At 47.0% G+C, this 18172-nt stretch overlaps 1 protein-coding gene across 1 annotated transcript in view; it reads right to left on the bottom strand.

The window, feature by feature from the left end:
• Positions 1-18172, bottom strand: part of ATMIN (ATM interactor) — a 39810-nt gene that overhangs the window by 5794 nt on the left and 15844 nt on the right. Inside the window, exons 2-3 of the mRNA XM_082269776.1 lie at positions 12303-12428; positions 4178-4377 (exon numbers count right to left, since the gene is read on the bottom strand). Of these exons, the coding sequence (XP_082125902.1) occupies positions 4178-4377; positions 12303-12428 (326 nt within the window). The remainder of the gene's footprint in view (positions 1-4177; positions 4378-12302; positions 12429-18172) is intronic.

The following is an 18172-nucleotide window of genomic DNA, read 5'->3' as shown; positions in this document are numbered from 1 at the left end:
AATTTCTGAACCCGCACAAAGCGGTTTAGGGCCTTGAGGTCCAAGATTGGACGGACCTTGCTTTCCTTCCTGGGAACAGTAAATAGGTTTGAATAAAACTCCTGAAAATGTTACAACTCTGGAACTGGTACAATGACTCCTTGTGAGAGAAAATCCTGAACCGCCCCAAGAAGGCCCTGTAGCCGATCCGGGGACAGGCGCAGGTTGGAAGGAAAGAACCTTGCAGAAGGCAAGGACCAAAACTTGATCTTGTAACCGGATCAACTCATGGACCCATTTGTCTTGAATGAAGGAGATCAACGGGTTCAGAAAGAAACAAAGAAGTCCCCCCCCACCCCATGTACCAGTGAGGGTGCCCCCCCTTCAGGAGGACTTGTCTGCAGGACCAGCGGAACCTGCTTTTCATTTACCAACCCAGGGTCTCTTGGAATCTCCGAGAACGTACGAGAGGATTTAGAACCCTTGTCCTGCTTTCTGCAGGACGAAAGGTCTGCTTTTGGGCCAAGAAGACAGGCCCACGTTTGTGGTGAGGCTCTCCGCTTTTAGTAACCTGCAGAAGCAGGCTGCTCTTACCTCCCGTGAGACCTTTAATGATCTCTTCCATAGGAACTCCGAACAAGCGATCCCCCACAAAGGGGAGATCCATCAGCACCTTTTTGGAGGCCTGGTCCGCAGACCAGCATTTCAGCCAAATCGGCAAAGAGTCACCATTGTCACAGACACCCTGCACGCCAAAGGGGTCGCATCCAGAGAGGCATCACAGATATACTGTAACCCCTGTATCAACTGATCCGCCAGCTCAGGGGGATGCTGACCCCCTTCCAAATCCTGGGTAGAAGCTTTGCCCATTCCGTCAAGGCCTGGGAGACCAAGGTTACGGCAAACACCGGCCTCAAAATTTAACCTGCCACAGTAAAAAAGGTAATGGACCAGAGATTCCGCCTTCCTGTCTACAGGTCTTTAAAAGATGGCACGTCCTCCACTGGCAGCAATGTGACTTTATCAAACCTGGAAACCTGAGAATCCACAACCGGTCGAAATGTCAGTTTCTTTAAGAGGGACTCCCCAAAAGGATACCTACAAGTGAAACGCTTGGGTATCCCAACCATGCGTTTCGGGAAACCCCACTGACTAGCGACAATTTCCTCAAAATAGGCAGAAGAGGGGGAACACCTTAGTCACCTTGGATGGTCTGCAGGTACCAAATTGCACCAGCGCAGCAATAGCTGTGTCCTCAATTTTTAGAATTTCCTGCACTGATACAAGTACCTCCACCAGCGCCTTTTCTTACAGAGATGTAGTGGAAGAGGAATCATCCTCACTATCAGAACACTCAAGGTGCATGGGCGCAGACCCCGTGGGGTGACTCGCGTCTGCCAAATCAGCCTCAGAATCTGAGGATGCACAGGATGCAGGTGAAGGCGGGGGGGCGCTTTTTGCTAGGTCTTTTGATTTTGAAAGGCCATACCCACTTTGGACACCAAGGACTGCAGGACCGCCGTCATGGCCACCATGGTGGAGTGAGACCCAGAGGGTCCCATAGCTTCTGAGAGTGAGTCATGCGGTGACACGTGCTCTAGGGACTTCAAAAAGTAACCTGGGGACCCCAAGCAAAAGCTGTACAAAAATAAAATAAAAAATGTGGTAAACCCCCCCCCCCACCGCTGCACCGATGGCACCACAGGTCCCAGCCCATCAAGCAGTGCTGCTATAGGGGAAAAGTATGTACAGCCCCAGGGACTCACCAACTTAAGAGGAACAGAGAGCGCCAAGCTGCCAGCAGCAGGCTGATCAGAAAGGAAGAGGAAACGGATGTACCGCCACTAGAGGCCCACAACCGAGCACCGCTCCATTCGGCTACAAGAAAATGGCCGCTGCATCGATTTAAAATGGGAACCACAAAAACATGGCCGCGGACTACACAAACATGGCCCCGAGCTCCCATGCAGTTTAGCCATAGGAAAATGGCGACGCCACGCGGCGGGCGCCTCCCGGTACCCCAGGGACCCTTCAGGTACTTAAGCTCAGCAGGGGGGGGCCTAGACAGGGACCCCCCCAGGACATTTTCCGCCATAAAAAAAAAAAAGAAATGGAGCCACCTCAGCGTGCCCCCCCCCCCCTTTTCTGACCACAGCTCACCTCACACCAAGGACAGCACAGCCACTCCAGAAGAGGGGACTAAAGGGGGGAGGTGTGCGCCAGGGAACCCCGCTAGTGAGGGGGTGCCATGAGGGTAGGACACATGGGGGGCCCACCAACCCAGGGAGGGGCCTGTGCCACCCCAAAATTTCCCAGGGGGGGGGGGGGGGGGACACCACTCACCACGCCTTGGGGCCAGTGGGCACCACTCCGGTCAGATCACCTCCCCATCTTGGAATGGGGGGTGCTGTGGGCCAGAGGTACGCTGCGACTCAAGCCGCGATCAGGTCGTATGCATCCTCGCAAGGCGTTTCACCCGCAGGCCAGCCCCGTCCAGAATTGATGAAAAAGAAAGAAAGAAAGAAGAAAGAAGAGTTCTGTTTAAAAAGGAAAAAATGCTAGGACCAAAGATCCCAGCAGGGAGCTAGGTCCTTACTGCTGACTAGGCAGAAAAAAAACTCAAGTCTTATAGCAGGAAGTGGGAGTATACCCAATGGGACTGCCCTATAGGCGCAGTCAACTATTTTCCGTCTAGTGTCCTACTCCTAAGGAAAGCATCATAACCCAAGGGTCAAAGAAGATATGGAGCAGTGTTGGTCAATGAACGAAAGAAATTATATATGTTGACTAGATGGTGCCAAGATCACTTGCTCAGCAGCTTCCTACAGCTCTCAGGAACTTCTATAAAAAATAAAAAAAATTCTGCATCTGAATTCTCAGCTCATCTGTCATGGCCATTACAAGAGGGTCCTGTCCTCCATGTTGAAATAGCCGTAGAGTATTTAAATTTAACTTGCCCTTCACACACAAAAAAAAAAAAAAAAAAAAACAACCTTGTGTGCTGCTCACCTGAGCTCTCTCTCGATCCAGTGATGAGCACAAAAGCATCGGCTGTCCCGGAACTCCCTTTCCTCATTGGCTAAGATAGCAGCACAGCGGTATCCTTTAGCTCCCACTGCTGTCAGTTACAGCCAGTGAGCCAATGAGGAGAGAGTGGGGGGCCGGGGCTGAGCAGCAGCTCACTGTGTGTGTCTTAAAAGACACAAAGAGCAGGGCTTGGGAGTGAGCACACCCAGTGCTCCCATAGCAAGCAGCTTGCTACTGGGGGCACTGGCCAAGGGGGGGCAGCCAGGATTGCCGGGCAGGAGAGCCCAGGATTGGGGTTGCGCTGTGCAAAACCACTGCACAGAGCAGGCAAGTATGACATTTTTATTTTTGTAAAGCCAAACCTTTAAAACAATTTAAGCGTATGCTCATCATCCTGTTTGTCCGCAAAGGGATGCACAGGTATTCCATGTGTGCCCATGCAAGCAGTGCTTTTCATGTTAGCTGAGATGCAGTGTGGCTGTATGGACACAACCACTGCTCCCAATTTGACAGCTGTGTGGGTGTTCCAGACCGCACAGCCTTGAATGAAGACGGTGTGCGTTTGGGGCTGCGTATCCACAAAGCTGCCAAATTGGGAGCAGCGGCTGTGTAACTGCTGCTTCCCAACTGACATGAATGGGACTGCCTAGACAAGGATGAATGAACACCTTTGCATCCCTGTGTGGGGCAATACATCCCTCACACGGGTGTACACTAATAAAGTGGTTCCAAAGACAGAAGTTTTTTACCTTAATGTATTCTTTGCATTAAAGGTAAAAAAATCTTCTTGGTGCTGCCCCCCCCCCCCTTTTACTTATCTGAGCCCCATCTTGATCCAGTGATGTGCATGAAAGCAGCAGCTCTCCCGATCTCTCTCCCCTCATTGTCTCACAGAGCAGAGGGTGCCATGTCCATTCACAGGAATGCGGCTCGGGAGTGAGCCAGCTTGAGTGCCCGAGCTAGGACTGCCAGGGGACCCAAAAATGAGAGAATTGGGCCTGCTCTGTGCAAATTCATTGCACAGTGCAGGTGGGTATAACCGGTTATAAAAAAAATATATAGTATTACAACCACTTTAAGTTTGTCCATGTGAGCGAAGCAAAAAGTCTTGAAATAATCTTAGTAGCAGTTTTAACTAATTGGAATTTACAAATATCCAAAGCTCTTTCACCTGTGTTCAAGGGGAACTTCGTGGCCCATTCTATGAGTATGCGATAAGAGGGCAGTTCTGCTGGTGTAAGGACATCCGCAGGTGCACCTGAAAGTCTTCCCACAGTACCCAATATGTCGCTTTAAGTCCCATTCTGTGCCATACGAGCTTCCACATTTTTCACATTTGTGCTTTTTCTCCGCGTGCATTTTCATAAAGTGCTAAAATGCAAAAAAAAGGCTCAATTAAAAAAAACAAAAAACAGAAAATTTGCATACAATTAATGTACATAAGCTTTGCAGTATCAAGTCTTATGCTGCAAAAAAATAAATAATCCACACTAATTCAGTATAGGCAAAGGAATGCAAAAGTGACAATTACATGTAAAATGTAGAACTCCCATACTAGCTGTAGAACCCACAAATAACTCCAACAAAAAGGGAAACTGCAGAGCCACACAGGGGCCTGGAACTGCGTATTTTGAAGAGGATTAACACTATCGGAATCACAGAAAGGTAAGCTTAAAGCGGAGTTCCGGGCACGAAAACGTTTTTTCAATAAACATACCCCCGGGACAGTCAGGGCTAGTACATTCCACAATGGCTAGCCTCTGATCTGTCCCGGTTCGCACTTACCTGCAAGAAGAAATACTCACTTATAAAATTTCTTCTCCAGCGTTGCCATCTCTGTTGTGGGCAGCTGAAGCTAGCGCGATCCTCTTCTGCGTCCTCTTCGGTGTCTTCTCCCAGAATGCGCCTGCACCAGCCCCTCTCGTCACTTCCGGTGCAGCGCCGCATTCCTCCACAGCTTCTGGGCATGCCCAGAAGCTGTTTAGCAGGGAATGCGGCGTCGCCCCTGGAAGTGATGAGCGGGGCCGGTGCAGTCGCATTGATTCCTGGGAGCGATGACGTTCAGCTCCCAGGAATCATCGCAAAGAGGAAGTGACGGCGGAGCCACGGCACAGAGGGAGGAAGTGGAGAATAGGTGAGTATTTTCTATCTACAATTACAAGGTGAGTAAAAAAAAAAAAAAAATATATATATATACCTAACTATCCAATTCCTTTTCAGGTGAAGAAGATCCAGCGGATGGGCACAAAATCGATTAGGTCGATTTTGTGCCCGGAACTCCGCTTTAAAGTATGTATAGCCAACATTGTTTGCAGTTTTGAGTAGGAAACTCTGGTCAACTTTTTATTGCAATCTGTATTCTGACTTCCTGACAGAAAAAAAAAAAAAACCCTCAGGTTTTACTTCTGGTCTACATACAGATATAAAAAAGTCTACACACCCCTGTTAAAAAATGTCAGGTTTCTGTGATGTAAACAAATGAAACAAAGATAAAATCATTTCAGAACTTTTTTCACCTTTAATGTGACCTATAAATTGTACAACTCAGTTGAACAACAAACTGAAATCTTTTAGGTGGAGGGAAGTAAATATAAAAAATGAAAGTAATATGGTTGCATAAGCGTGCACACCCTTCAGCTAATACTTTGTTGAAGCACCTTTTGATTTTATTACAGCACGCAGTCCAAAAGGTTATGAGTCTATCAGCATGGCACATCTTGACTTGGCAATATTTGCCCACTCTTTGGGAAAACACTCCAAATCTGTCAGATTGCGAGGGCATCTCCTGTGCACAGCCCTCTTCAAATCACCCCACAGATTTTCAATCGGATTCAGGTCTGGGTTCTGGCTGGGCCATTACAAACTTTACCTCTTCCCGTCCGCCAGTGACAGCTGATCACGCGATGTAAACAGCAACCGGCAATCAGCTTTTTTTTCTCCTCACGCTCTCGGCTTGAAAAAAAAAAAAAAAAAGCAGATTGCCGCTGCTGTCAGAGGGACATCAGTCCCAAAGAGGAGAGGAGCATCTGTGCCCACCAGTGCCACCTATCAGTGCCAATCAGTGCTGCCCATCAGTGTCACCTACCGGTGCCACCCATCAATGAAGGAAGAAAAAAAAAAAAAAAAAAAAAAAAAATTACCAGTTTGCTAGATTTTATAACTATAAAAACGTGTTTTTTCCTTTCAACATTTTTCAGTCTCGTTTAGCAAAAAATAAAAAATGCCAGAAGTGATTAAATACCACCAGAAGAAAGCTCTGTTTGAAAAAAAAAAAAAAATGATAAAAATGTAATTTTGGGTACAGTGTTGCATGACCGCACAATTGTCATTCAAATTGCGACAGAGCTGAAAGTGGAGAATTGGCCTGGGCAGAAAGGGGGTTTAAGTGCTCAATAGGCAAGTGGTTAATCTTCTGGTGAAACCATTCCCTTTTTGATTTGGAGGTTTGCTTTGGGTCGTTGCCATGCTGAAAGATGAAGTTCCTCTTCATGTTCAGCTATTCGCAGAAGCCTGAAGGTTTTGTGCCAATATTGACTTGTATTTGGAACGGTTCATAAATTCCCTCTACCTTGACTAAGGCCCCTGTTCCAGCTGAAGAAAAACAGCCCCAGCATAATGCTGCCACCACCATGCTTCACGGTGGGTATGGTGTTCTTTTGGTGATGTGTAGTGTTTTTGTGCAAAACATATCTTTTGGAATTCTGGCCAAAAAGGTTAACCTTGGTTTCATCAGACCAGAACACATTTTCCCACATGCTTTAGGTAGACTTCAGATGTGTTTTTGCAAAATTTAGCCAGGCTTGGATGTTTTTCTTCATAAGACTTGACACTCTACCCCATATCCCAGACACATGAAGAATACGAAAGATTGTGGTCACGTACCACACAGCCAGTACTTGTCAGATATTCCTGCAGGACTATTGGCAGCCTCCCTGACCAGTTTTCGTCTCTTCTTTTTCATCAGTTTTGGAGGGACGTCCAGTTCTTGGTAAGGTCACTGTTGTGCCATATTTTCTCCACTTGATGACTGTCTTCCATGGTATATCTAATGCCTTGGAAATTCTTTTGTACCCTTCTCCTGACTGATACCTTTTAACAATGAGATCCCTCTGATGCTTTGGAAGCTATCCGTGGACCATGGCTTTTGCTGTAGGATGAGACTAAGAAACTGTCAGGAAAGACCTACTAGAACAGCTGAACTTTTTTGGGGGGTTAATCAGAGGCACTTTAAATTATGGCAGGTGCGTGCGGACTCCTATTTTACATAGGTTTGAATGGGATTGCTTAGATCTGAACACAGCTTCATCTTATAAGAGGGTGTGCAACCACATTTTATATTTTTATTTTTACCCCCCCCCCCCGAAAGATTTTAGTTAATTTTTCAGTTGAGTTGCAGTTTATAGGTCACATTAAAGGTGGAAAACGTTCTGAAATAATTTATCCATTTCTCAGTTTTTCACATCACAGAAACCTGACATTTTAACCGGGTGTGTAGACTTTTTATATCCACTATACATACATGGAGACAGCATTGGTGAAGAAGGCTCACTAATGGTGACAGCAGTGGTCAATGCCTTGGAAAGGTGTGTTAAAATGGTCCCTGGGTAGACTCCACTGGAAGCCCATGACAGGGCAACAATGCAGGAGAACAATCAAGAGACAGGGGTAGAATGCAGACACGAAAGAGCCTAAAATGGCCCTTTAAATATTGTGCATCTATAGCCATAACTTTGGATAGAGTAGGAAAGGATCAGAACTAGAGTCTATACAATACATGTTTAAAACTTTTTTGGCAACACACCAGGGACCGGTTTCATGGCAGCCAATTTTCCCAGGCTGATGGGATATTCACACTTCACACCACACCTTTAAAGCAGTCCCAGTGTCCTCTGTTCCCCTTCAAAATCACAGCCCCCCCTCTACATCACACTGCCCCTTTACATGTGATGGGAACCGCTTGTTAAATGGGCACTGTAATGTAAAGGGGGGGGGGGCTTTGATGTAAAGGGGACTGCACTGTAATGATTACAGAGTGCAGTCCCATTTATATTACATACCCCCTAGCAATCACAGCTTCCTCCATCACAGTGCTCCTGCAGTCTACCCTCCCCCTTTCCTCTCTAACATCACACTTCCCCATTCCAATCTCTGCCTCCCCTGCACAGGACTCCTACTTTTGGCAGGGCAGAGGCTGTTATCAGTCTGTATCCTCTCCTGGCTTCTCTGCTGTCCTGACAAGGTCATACTTACTATCAGCAGGGCAAAGGGTAGGAGGAGCTCTCCATTCCAATTTGCAGCTCCTCCTGCCCCCTGCCGTTCGGATAGGATGATAGCGTGGCCGGGCAGGCGGAGGAGCCGGGAGAGGATACACAGGCAGGGCCGCATAGCAGGAGATGAGCGGTGACCACTGTCCTCACAGAACTATCGCACAACGCTTTCCCTAGCCCCTACCCCTGGCATCGGTCCACGGGTTGGGGACTACTGGTTTAGGGTATAGATATACTACTCAAAAGATACCATTTTAAAAAGACTAAGAATTACTTTTCAAATTAAATTAAAATGTTAACCGGTTGCCGACTGCGCACAGTATATTTACTGCGGCAGTCAGCCCCGGCCAGGCACCTAGACCTACGTCGCTCGCCTGTCACTGGGATTGGAGCCAAGGAGGAGTGCGGGCGTGTGACCGGCGGACCCGATGTTTTTTGATTTGATTTTTACATTTTTTTTTGGGGAATTTCATATAAAAAAAAAAGTGAAAAATAGTTATTTTTGCAAAAATTACGCTCTTTTTTTTGTTTATAGCACATAAAAAAAAAAAAAAAAAAACATCGCAAAAAACCCCCTGGTCAGGAAGGGGGTAAAATCTTCCGGGGCTTAAGTGGTTAAAGCTTATATGAGGTTTTCGAGACTATGTTCACATCCAAGTAACATCATTACCCCAGATCTGAAGCCAACAGTCCTTTTTTCAATTATGTAGCATTTTGTTTGGAGTTTATGCTAGTCTTGATTTCAGGCAAGTTCAACTGCATTCAACCAGCTTTCAAATCACAAAAATAAAATAATCTAACGAATCAAGTTAATCTACCACCAAGAAATCTGTTGCCAACAGGTTGCCTTGAATAGATTGGCTACTCATTCTTGCACTACTGATGTTAAAAAGGGGTCAATAAACCCATTTTTAATTTTTAACAAAAGGTAATGAAAGTGTCCAGCCAAAAATATTTTAGATTTGGATACATCCGAGTTGGTTTAGAACCCCCGTGGGTTTTTTTTACCACCATCCTTAGCTCAGTCTAAAAGATTCCTTTTCACTTTCAGCTTTCTCACAGCTACCATACTAAAGAACAATGATCAGGCTGAATGGTTTCTGGCGGTGTGTAGTTGATCAAGCCAGGAAGATGTCCGAGTCCTCAAATAAATGCAAGAAAAACAAAAATACAGAGGTGCCTCTAAATGCAGACTAACACTTTAACGGCAAGTTGCAAGCTACATAAAAAAAAACAAACAAACAAACACACATCCCCCATAAGTATAGAAAGCCTAAGACCCCATTCACACTGGGGGCGACCTGTCAGGCGACCTGGTCGCCTGACAGGTCGCTGTAGGTCGCCTGCCATAGAGAAGCTGTGGACCCGTTCCAATAGGAGCGACACAAGTCGCTCCGACTTAGAAAAAGGGTCCGGAGCTTCTTTGGGGCGACCCGGAGCGACCTGCATTGACTTCAATGATATGAAGTCCGTGCCGGACGCTCCTAGGTCGCGGTGCGAGCTGCGCACCGCGACCTGTGAGGTCGCCCCGGCAAGTCGGATCGCCCAAGTGTGAACGGGGTCTTAGTAAAATTGATGAGTCCATCCACGGCATCCTGTGCAAGTCCTCAAATGCATGCAAACAGTCTTCACTCACCACCTGAAGGCTGGCAGGAAACGGCACGGCGTCGTTGAGACGATTTATACGTAGTCGACGCTTGACATCGATGAAAAAACGGTGAACGCTGCTGCAAAATCCAGAACAGACACCAGCACATTTTGGAACAGGATTTTGCCTTTTTCTCTGGAGAGACTGAGGGTGGCATCTCAATCCCTGTAGTTAAGCAATTTAGCAATTCAGGAGTGAGGGGGTGCGCCGGCATTCGGTGCACCCATTCCACTACAAAGTGGTGGAGAAGGCGGCCCTGCCAAAGGTGGTAACCGGGAGCTTTACCAGGAACGTAACTGGGTGAAAACACTCTGAGCCCTCCAGGAGGCCGATGAAGCGAAGATTACATCGGTGGGCACAATTCTCCAGATCATCCTGCTTCTGGGCTATCTGCTGTATCTGGAACTGTATGGCTTCGGCTGTATGCTGTAAGGGATATAGGGTGTCCTCAGTGTGGCCTATGCGGGTTTCAGCCTCAGTGACCTGGTCCCGAAGCTTGTGCATATCCTGCTTGATAAGAGGTCAATCTTTACCGCCTCAATTTTCGTCGCCAGGGTTGCTTGGAAGGTGGATATGGCCTCCAGCACCAGACTCCAGTTCAGGTGGAGGAATTGCATCATCTTCCCCCAAGAGGTCCCGCTCCTGCATCTAGAATTTATCCATGTAAAGGTGGCTGCAGTGACTTTGCAAGGTGGTGACACGGACAGGAGGATCCACATTACCATGGGCTGAAGAACTGTGTGAAGAGTGGCAAACCAGTAGACACACAGGATACTGGAGACAGGATAAACAGAGCGCAGCGCAGCTTGTGTGTGTTCTACTCGCCACGCCCGAGGCTAGAACCACTGTTAAAAAGTTTTTCTCCCAAGTTGTTCTATGTGGTTACAGGATTGCAAAGCTCCAGCTGATCTATGTTGATATGCAGCTGTTGAATGTGTTGAGCAAACTCTTCCCCATCGACACTGCCTAGAACAGTGGACCCCAGCCTTAACCTCTATGCTGTAGGGGATTTGAAATGGTTGCAAAGGCTAAGTTTTTTTTTTTTTTCCCATAAAACCTTCCATGATCAGCTCCCCTCCTCAGCCTCCACTAAACACTTAGCTGAGCCGAGCCGATCTTGATCCAGCGCTGCCCTCTCTCTCCCACCTCAAATCCTGGGGGGGGGGGGGGGGGTGCTGAGCCACGTTGCTGTGTGTGTGCGCTTTATATATATATATATATATATATATATATATATATATATATATATATATATATATATATATACACACATATACACATACACACAGCCCAGCTTGGGATTGACCCTACACAAGTGCCCCATAGCAATCAACTTGAATCAAGGAGCCAAGTGCGCCAACCAGGGACCCCAAAAGAGATTGGTTTGGCTCTGTGCAAAACTATTGCACAGAACAGTTAAGCAAACCATGTTTATTATTTAAAGAAAAAAAAAAAAAAATTCTCTTTACAAGCACTTTAACCTAGTTGTTGGGACACCAGATAACACAGTGGAGCCAGAGCTTTGAAGTCATATGACCACACAGAATTCCATTGGGGGGGGGGGGGGGGGGTATTTACATTGCAGTTTTTGCTAAAATGTATGTGGGGTGATGGGGAGGAAGCACTTTAAAGAAGGTATATTCTTTAGCCTTGCCTTCTTATACCTATACATTGTGACAGTTTTTGGAATTTCTTTTTTCTATAAAAACACATTTTTAAAGCGGAGTTCCACCCAGGGGATACTTTTTTTAATTAAGATACCCCTGGGACAGTCAGGGCTAGTACATTCCACAATGGCTAGCCTCTGAACTGTCCCGGGTTGCACTTACCTTTTAGGAGAAATACTTACCTTGAAAAGGTATTCTCCAGCGCTGCCATCTCAGGTGTGGGCAGCTTGAAGCCAGCGCGATCCTCATTTGCGTCCTCTTCCTTCTTCTTCGGTCCCACGATGCACTGCACCGGCCCCGCTGTCACTTCCGATGCGTGCGCGTCATCCCTCCACAGCTTCTGGGCATGCCCAGAAGCTGTTTAGAAGGGAATGACGCGCGCGCACCGGAACTGACGTCGGGGCCGGTGCAGGCGCATTGATTCCTGGGAGCGATGACGTTCAGCTCCCAGGAATCATTGCAAAAGCCAGGAAGTGACAAATCGCTGTGGCCGCCGAGGGGAGGAAGGAGGAAGTAAGGTAAGTATATTTTCTCTACAAGGTAAGAAAAAAAAAAAAAAAAAAATTGCGATTATCCATTTGTTTTTCAGGTGACCTGGAGCGAGAAGATGGAGGTAAGTATAAATTTAGGGTGGAACTCCACTTTAAATTGAATTACTCTTACTTGAAAGGGCCACAGCTATAGAATACATTTAAAAAAAAAAAAACCTCATACCTGCTTAACACGAGAAAACTGTGAGAAGGGTCTATTTGTGCCTCTTGGGCAACCCTCAACTGGACAACAGTATAGCTTCTGTGATGCTTTTAAATCTTTCCGCAGTGTGGGATTGGATATTCCTTCCTGGAAAGAGAAAAAAAATAGACTTCCAATTAAATTTAAGAATAATTGCATAAGTGACATACAGCAGGATACAGATACAAAAGGTTACAGACAGCAATCTGAAATGTACTTTAGCTTAATCTATTTAACCATAAACCAACAGATTTGTTTTTTCTAATCTACCAGGACGCCCAGATCCTTCTCTCCCATTGACTCCCCAAGCTGTTCACCTAAGAAAGCTCTGCCACAAAAGTTATATAAAATTCATATGGGGCAATGTTGCACTGAAATGTGAAAAAAGACCTGGAAATGAAGGGGTATATAAAGGCTTGGCTAAAGATGGAAAACCACCAACAAAAGCCCACAATGAAATATTGCTTACATATGAGCTTATAAAACAAATAGAAATAGATCGGGCATCACTGCAGTCAAGTGAGATGGTTTGCAGCGCCTACTCCAGAGCCAAAATGTCTAGACCCAAAAGATGTATGCCATTCTCACTGTCATGTGTGCATACCTCCCTTTGAAAAAAAAAAAAAATAAATTACGAGGATAACTGTTTTAATGTTAGCACATACACAAAAACCTCAGCAGATTTACATAGTTTTAGTGTTTTCTAAACGTCTAACGACTTTTCCAGAGTCACAGGTTGAGCTGGATTCTTGGTGGGGACACAACATATTTGCTTGCTCCTTCTGTTTAGACTAAAGTACAACGAAGGAGAAATACATAAAAAAGGTGGCGCAGATGCCCTTTAGAACTTTGGCTGATTGCCATACCAAAATGGGTGGTGCTAGTGCTCAATTTTTGTACCCTTTGAATCTGTTGTGATCTGGCACGAAGGGTGGAGTGTCCACATTGGATGCGCCTTCCTCAGTGCACTCCTTTTGACCATAGTGCCTCCTTTGGGTCCTTTCAGGCGCATTTTCCGCCCCGCTGAGCAGGCAGATGACAGGTCTGTCTCCACTTACTTTGTTGAGACAGACCTGTGAGATCCCCGCTCTCCTCTATGGGGGGGGGGGGGGGAATCAGATGAAAACGGACCGCCTGTCGGTTTTCATCCGATCCTCCAGAAAGATGGAAAAGCTGGGTTATACTTACTGATAACTCCTTTTCTAATAGTCTTCCAGGACAGCCCATGAGACGTTAGGCTCCTCCCCCAGGGACAGGAAACACATTCCAAAATTAAAATAAAAGGCGGTCCCTTAGTCCTCACCTTCAGTATTTCATGAGAACCACAGGACACCCTGTAAAACATATACATAGATATATATAGACACATATCATACATTATACATAATACCAGATAGTTCGGGTGGGAATCCGGCTGTCCTGGAAGACTATTAGAAAAGGAGTTATCAGTAAGTATAACCCAGCTTTTCTCAAAGTCGTCTTCCAGGACAGCCCATGAGACGATGAGCAAGCACTTACCAGTCTAGGGAGGGACAACTGCCTGGAGCACCTTTCGACCAAACGCCTGTTCCTGAGAAGAGAGGAGGTCCAGGCGATAATGTCTAACAAAGGTCGAAAAGTTAGACCAGGTAGCTGCCTTACAGATTTGATCTGGTGAGGCACCGGCCCTTTCAGCCCAAGACGTGGACAATGCTCTAGTAGAGTGTGCAGTAATGAAAGGTGGAGCCACCTTTTTCACTATATAGGCTTCTGTGATAGCCTGTTTGATCCATCTAGCTAAGGTTGCCTTAGAAGCTTTTTCCCCTTTATAGGAGCCGGAAAATTGTAAAAACAAAGTATCAGTCTTCCTGAAGGTTTTAGTCACCTCCAGGTATCTCAAGAGGGATCTTCTGACATCCAAACAGCTAAATTCTTTCTCTTTATTGTTGTTCGGGAAATTGCAAAAGGAAGGAAGGACTATGTCCTGAGTCCTATGAAAAGAAGAGACCCTTTTTGGCAAAAATCCTGGATCTGTTTTTAGCACAATCCTGTCATCAAAAATCATAAGAAAAGGTTCTCTGATTGAGAGAGCCTGTAATTCGCTAACTCTTCTAGCTGAAGTTATAGCTACTAAAAATAAGGTTTTTAGGGTGAGCATTTTTACTGATAGGTCTACCAAGGGTTCAAACGGACTGGTAACCAAGGCCTGGAGTACCAGGGATAGATTCCAAGCTGGACACGTTTTAAGCACGGTTGGCTTTGTCCGGGCAATTGCTCTGAAAAAGGCATTCACATTTGGGTCTTCTCTAAGGGAAAACTGAAGAAAGACACTAAGGGCGGCAGCCTGTACCTTTAAAGTCCCTAAGGAGAGACCTTTGTCTATGCCTTCCTGAAAAAAATCCAAGATAGTTGGTATATCTGGGGAATGTCTCTGATTCTCCATCATCCAAAAATGAAATTTCTTCCAGATTTTAGCATACATTTTTCTAGTGACCGGCTTTCGACAGCTGGTCAATGTTTTGATGACTCTGTCTGAGAACCCCTGAGAGCCTAGTATTTGTTCCTCAGATACCAGGCCGTCAGGTTTAGGGTCCTGAGAAATGGATGGACCACCGGACCTTGTGTTAAGAGATCTGGTCTCCAAGGTAAGGTCATTGGAGGTTGCGCTGCCAACGCCTGAAGGCGTGCAAACCATGGCCTTTTGGGCCAGTATGGGGTTATCAGTATCATCTCTGTGTCTTCTAGGATGAATTTCTGAAGAACCTGTGGGATCAATCTGATCGGAGGAAATGCGTAACAGAGTCTGACTTTCCAGGGGTGGGCGAAAGCGTCTATGCCTAACGCCTGATCCCCTTGAGTTATGGAAAAGAATTTTTCTGTTTTCCTGTTTGCCTGGGAGGCAAATAGATCCACTACCGGTAGGCCCCATGAGGTTGTGATTTTGAGAAACATCTCTGGGTTGAGGGACCAATTGTCCTGGTTCATCTGGTGGCGGCTGAGATGGTCTGCCAGATAATTCTGCGTCCCTTTTAGGTGAATGGCCGAAATGGATGTTAGGTTCCCCTCGGCCCAGACAAAGATTTTCTGTGCAATGGTTTGTAGGCCCAGACTTCGAGTACCTCCCTGCTTGTTCAGGTACGCTACCGTTGCTATATTGTCTGACCTGATCTGTAGATGGCTCCCCTCTACCTGAAAAAACTCCAAGGCCTTTTGGACCGCCATAAGCTCTTTTTGGTTTGATGAAGACTTCCTTTGTGCTGGGGACCATGTACCCTGCGCCCATCTGTCCTGCAGATATGCTCCCCATCCGGAAGCGCTTGCATCCGTGGTAATCCTCTGTGATACCTGGATGGTCCAGTTTAGCCCTCTTGATAGGTGAAGAGAGGATCTCCACCACCAAAGAGTCCTTTTTACCTTGGTGGGAATCCTTACTTTTTGTTCCAAGGAACTTGACTGCCCATCCCAATTCTGTAGAAATAATTTTTGGAGTGGACGTTGTTGGAACCTTGCCCAGGGGACTGCTGGGAAACAGGAGGTCATCAAGCCTATCACTCTTGTGACATCCCTTAGAGAGACCCATAAGTTGGTCTGTAAAGAGGCAACCATCAGGTTCATTTTCTCCATCTTGCACTGAGGGAGGAAGATCATCTGATCCCGTGAGGAGATTTCGTAACCCAGGTAGGTCACTCTTTGTGAGGGTACCAGGCAAGACTTTTGTCTGTTGATTATCCAGCCTAGGGAAGTTAAGAATTCCTGAACTATGAGGAGGTCGGCTTCCAGTTTCTGGTATGATTCTGCCACTACCAAGATGTCGTCCAGGTAGGGGGTGATCATGATAGCTTTTAGCCTTAGAGGGGCTAGTGCTTCCCCTAGGACTTTGGTAAAAATCCGTGGGGCTGAGGACAGCCCGAAGGGCAGTGCCCTGAACTGGAAGTGCTTGACTTCCGGTCCTATCTTTACTGCTAGCCTCAGGAATTTCTGATAGGATGTGTGTATGGGGATGTGAAAATACGCATCTTTCAAATCTAGGGTTGCCATGAAACACCCTGGGAACAGTAGGTTCCCTATGGAGTATATTGATTCCATGCGTTTGTATGCTATTGAAAGGTTCAGATTGCGTAAGTTCAGGATCAGTCGATGACTTCCTGAGGGTTTTTGGATCACAAAGATGTGAGAATAAAACCCTGTTCCTTGTTCTTCTCTGGGGACTGGGATAATTACTTTTTGATCTAATAGGTCCCCTAACTGAAGACTCAAGGCGGAGGCCTTGACTGGATCCCTGGGAAGATTTGTGATCAGGATCCTTTCTGGAGGTTGAAGACAGAACTCCAGCCTGTGTCCTTGGCCTACTAGGTCCAGAATAAAAGGGCTGGAAGTAATCTTCTTCCACAGTGGGAGGAAGGCCCTTAATCTTCCTCCCACTCTGAGAAGGGAGTCATTGGGGCTGGTTGGGGCGTTTAGGAGGGTTAAACAGGATGTTACCCCTCCCTTTTCCTTTATGCCCCGTCCAATGTTTTTTGAAATTTTGCTGAGTTTCAAAAGACTTCTGCTGTTTGCCCCTGCCACGAAAATTCCTCTGAACATAGGGGAATTTTTTCTTATCTGGGAATCCCTTCTTTTTATCCGCTGTACGCTCCAGGGCTTCTGTTAGGCCTGGGCCAAAAAGGTGGTCGCCTGTGAAGGGAAGACCACAAAGGCGAGATTTAGGCTCCATGTACACGGGACGTTAGAAAAAACGTCCTGCAAAGCTATTTCTGACGCCGGGAAAAAGCAGCTGTTAAACGTGCTTTCAGTAGCTTTTTCCATTTGCGTTATTGCACGTTTGGCCACGTTGCTTTTAGCAGCGTTTTTCTGCCTCCATTCAAAATCAATGGTTCCCTATGGGAGCCTATTGATTTGAATGGAAGGCGCACCGCAAGTCAGATCAGGATGATCCGACTTGCGGCGCGACCTGCACTGTGAGAATCTTGAGGGGGAACTCCACCCAAAAATGGGAAAAAAATTGCGTGGGGTTCCCCCCCAGGTTCCAAACCAGGCCCTTCGGGTCCGGCATGGAATTTGAGGGTAGCCCCACACCGAAAAAACGGCGTGGGGTCCCCCCCAAAATCCATACCAGACCCTTATCCGAGCATGCAGCCCGGAAGGCCAGGAAAGGGGAGGGGACGAGCGAGCGGCCCCACCCCCCCTGGACCACACCAGGCCACATGCCCTCAACATGGGGGGGTGTTGGTGCTTTGAGGCAGGGGGAGCTCTGCACCCCCCCACCTCAAAGCACCCTGCCCCCATGTTGATGAGGACAAGGGCCTCATCCCCACAACCCTGGCCGGTGGTTGTGGGGGTCTGCGGGCAGGGGGCTGATCGGAATCTGGAAGCCCCCCTTTAACAAGGGGGCCCCCCAGATCCCGGACCCCCTCCCTGTGTGAATGGGTATTGGGGTACACTGTACCCCTACCCATTCACCCCATAAAAGATAGTGTATGTAAATAATGACAGGAGACGTTTTGGAAAGTTTATTAAAAATCTTCATCCGGCTCTTCGGGGTCTTCTCCTCTCCGGGGGTCTTCTGCTCTTTTGCTGTCCGCCCTTCTGCTGTCCTCTCTTCTTGTCTTCTCCTCTCCGGGGGTCTTCTGCTGTCTTCTCTCCGTGGGGTCTTCTGCTCTTTTGCTGTCCGCCCTTCTGCTGTCCTCTCCGGGGGTCTTCTGCTGTCTTCTCTCCGTGGGGTCTTCTGCTCTTTTGCTGTCCGCCCTTCTGATGTCCTCTCTTCTTGTCTTCTCCTCTCCGGTCTTCTGCTCTTGTGCTGTCGGCTGTCGGCTCTCCTTCCTCCGGTCCTCCTCCGACGACGTCTCCAGCGATTATGCCGGCCTCTGGTCTCT

The sequence above is a fragment of the Pelophylax lessonae genome (genome assembly GCF_965119305.1).
Source record: "Pelophylax lessonae genome assembly, chromosome: 10".
NCBI classification, from domain to species: domain Eukaryota; kingdom Metazoa; phylum Chordata; class Amphibia; order Anura; family Ranidae; genus Pelophylax; species Pelophylax lessonae.
The sequence above is the reverse complement of the archived record's forward strand: the minus strand, read 5'-3'. Positions and strand labels throughout refer to the sequence as shown.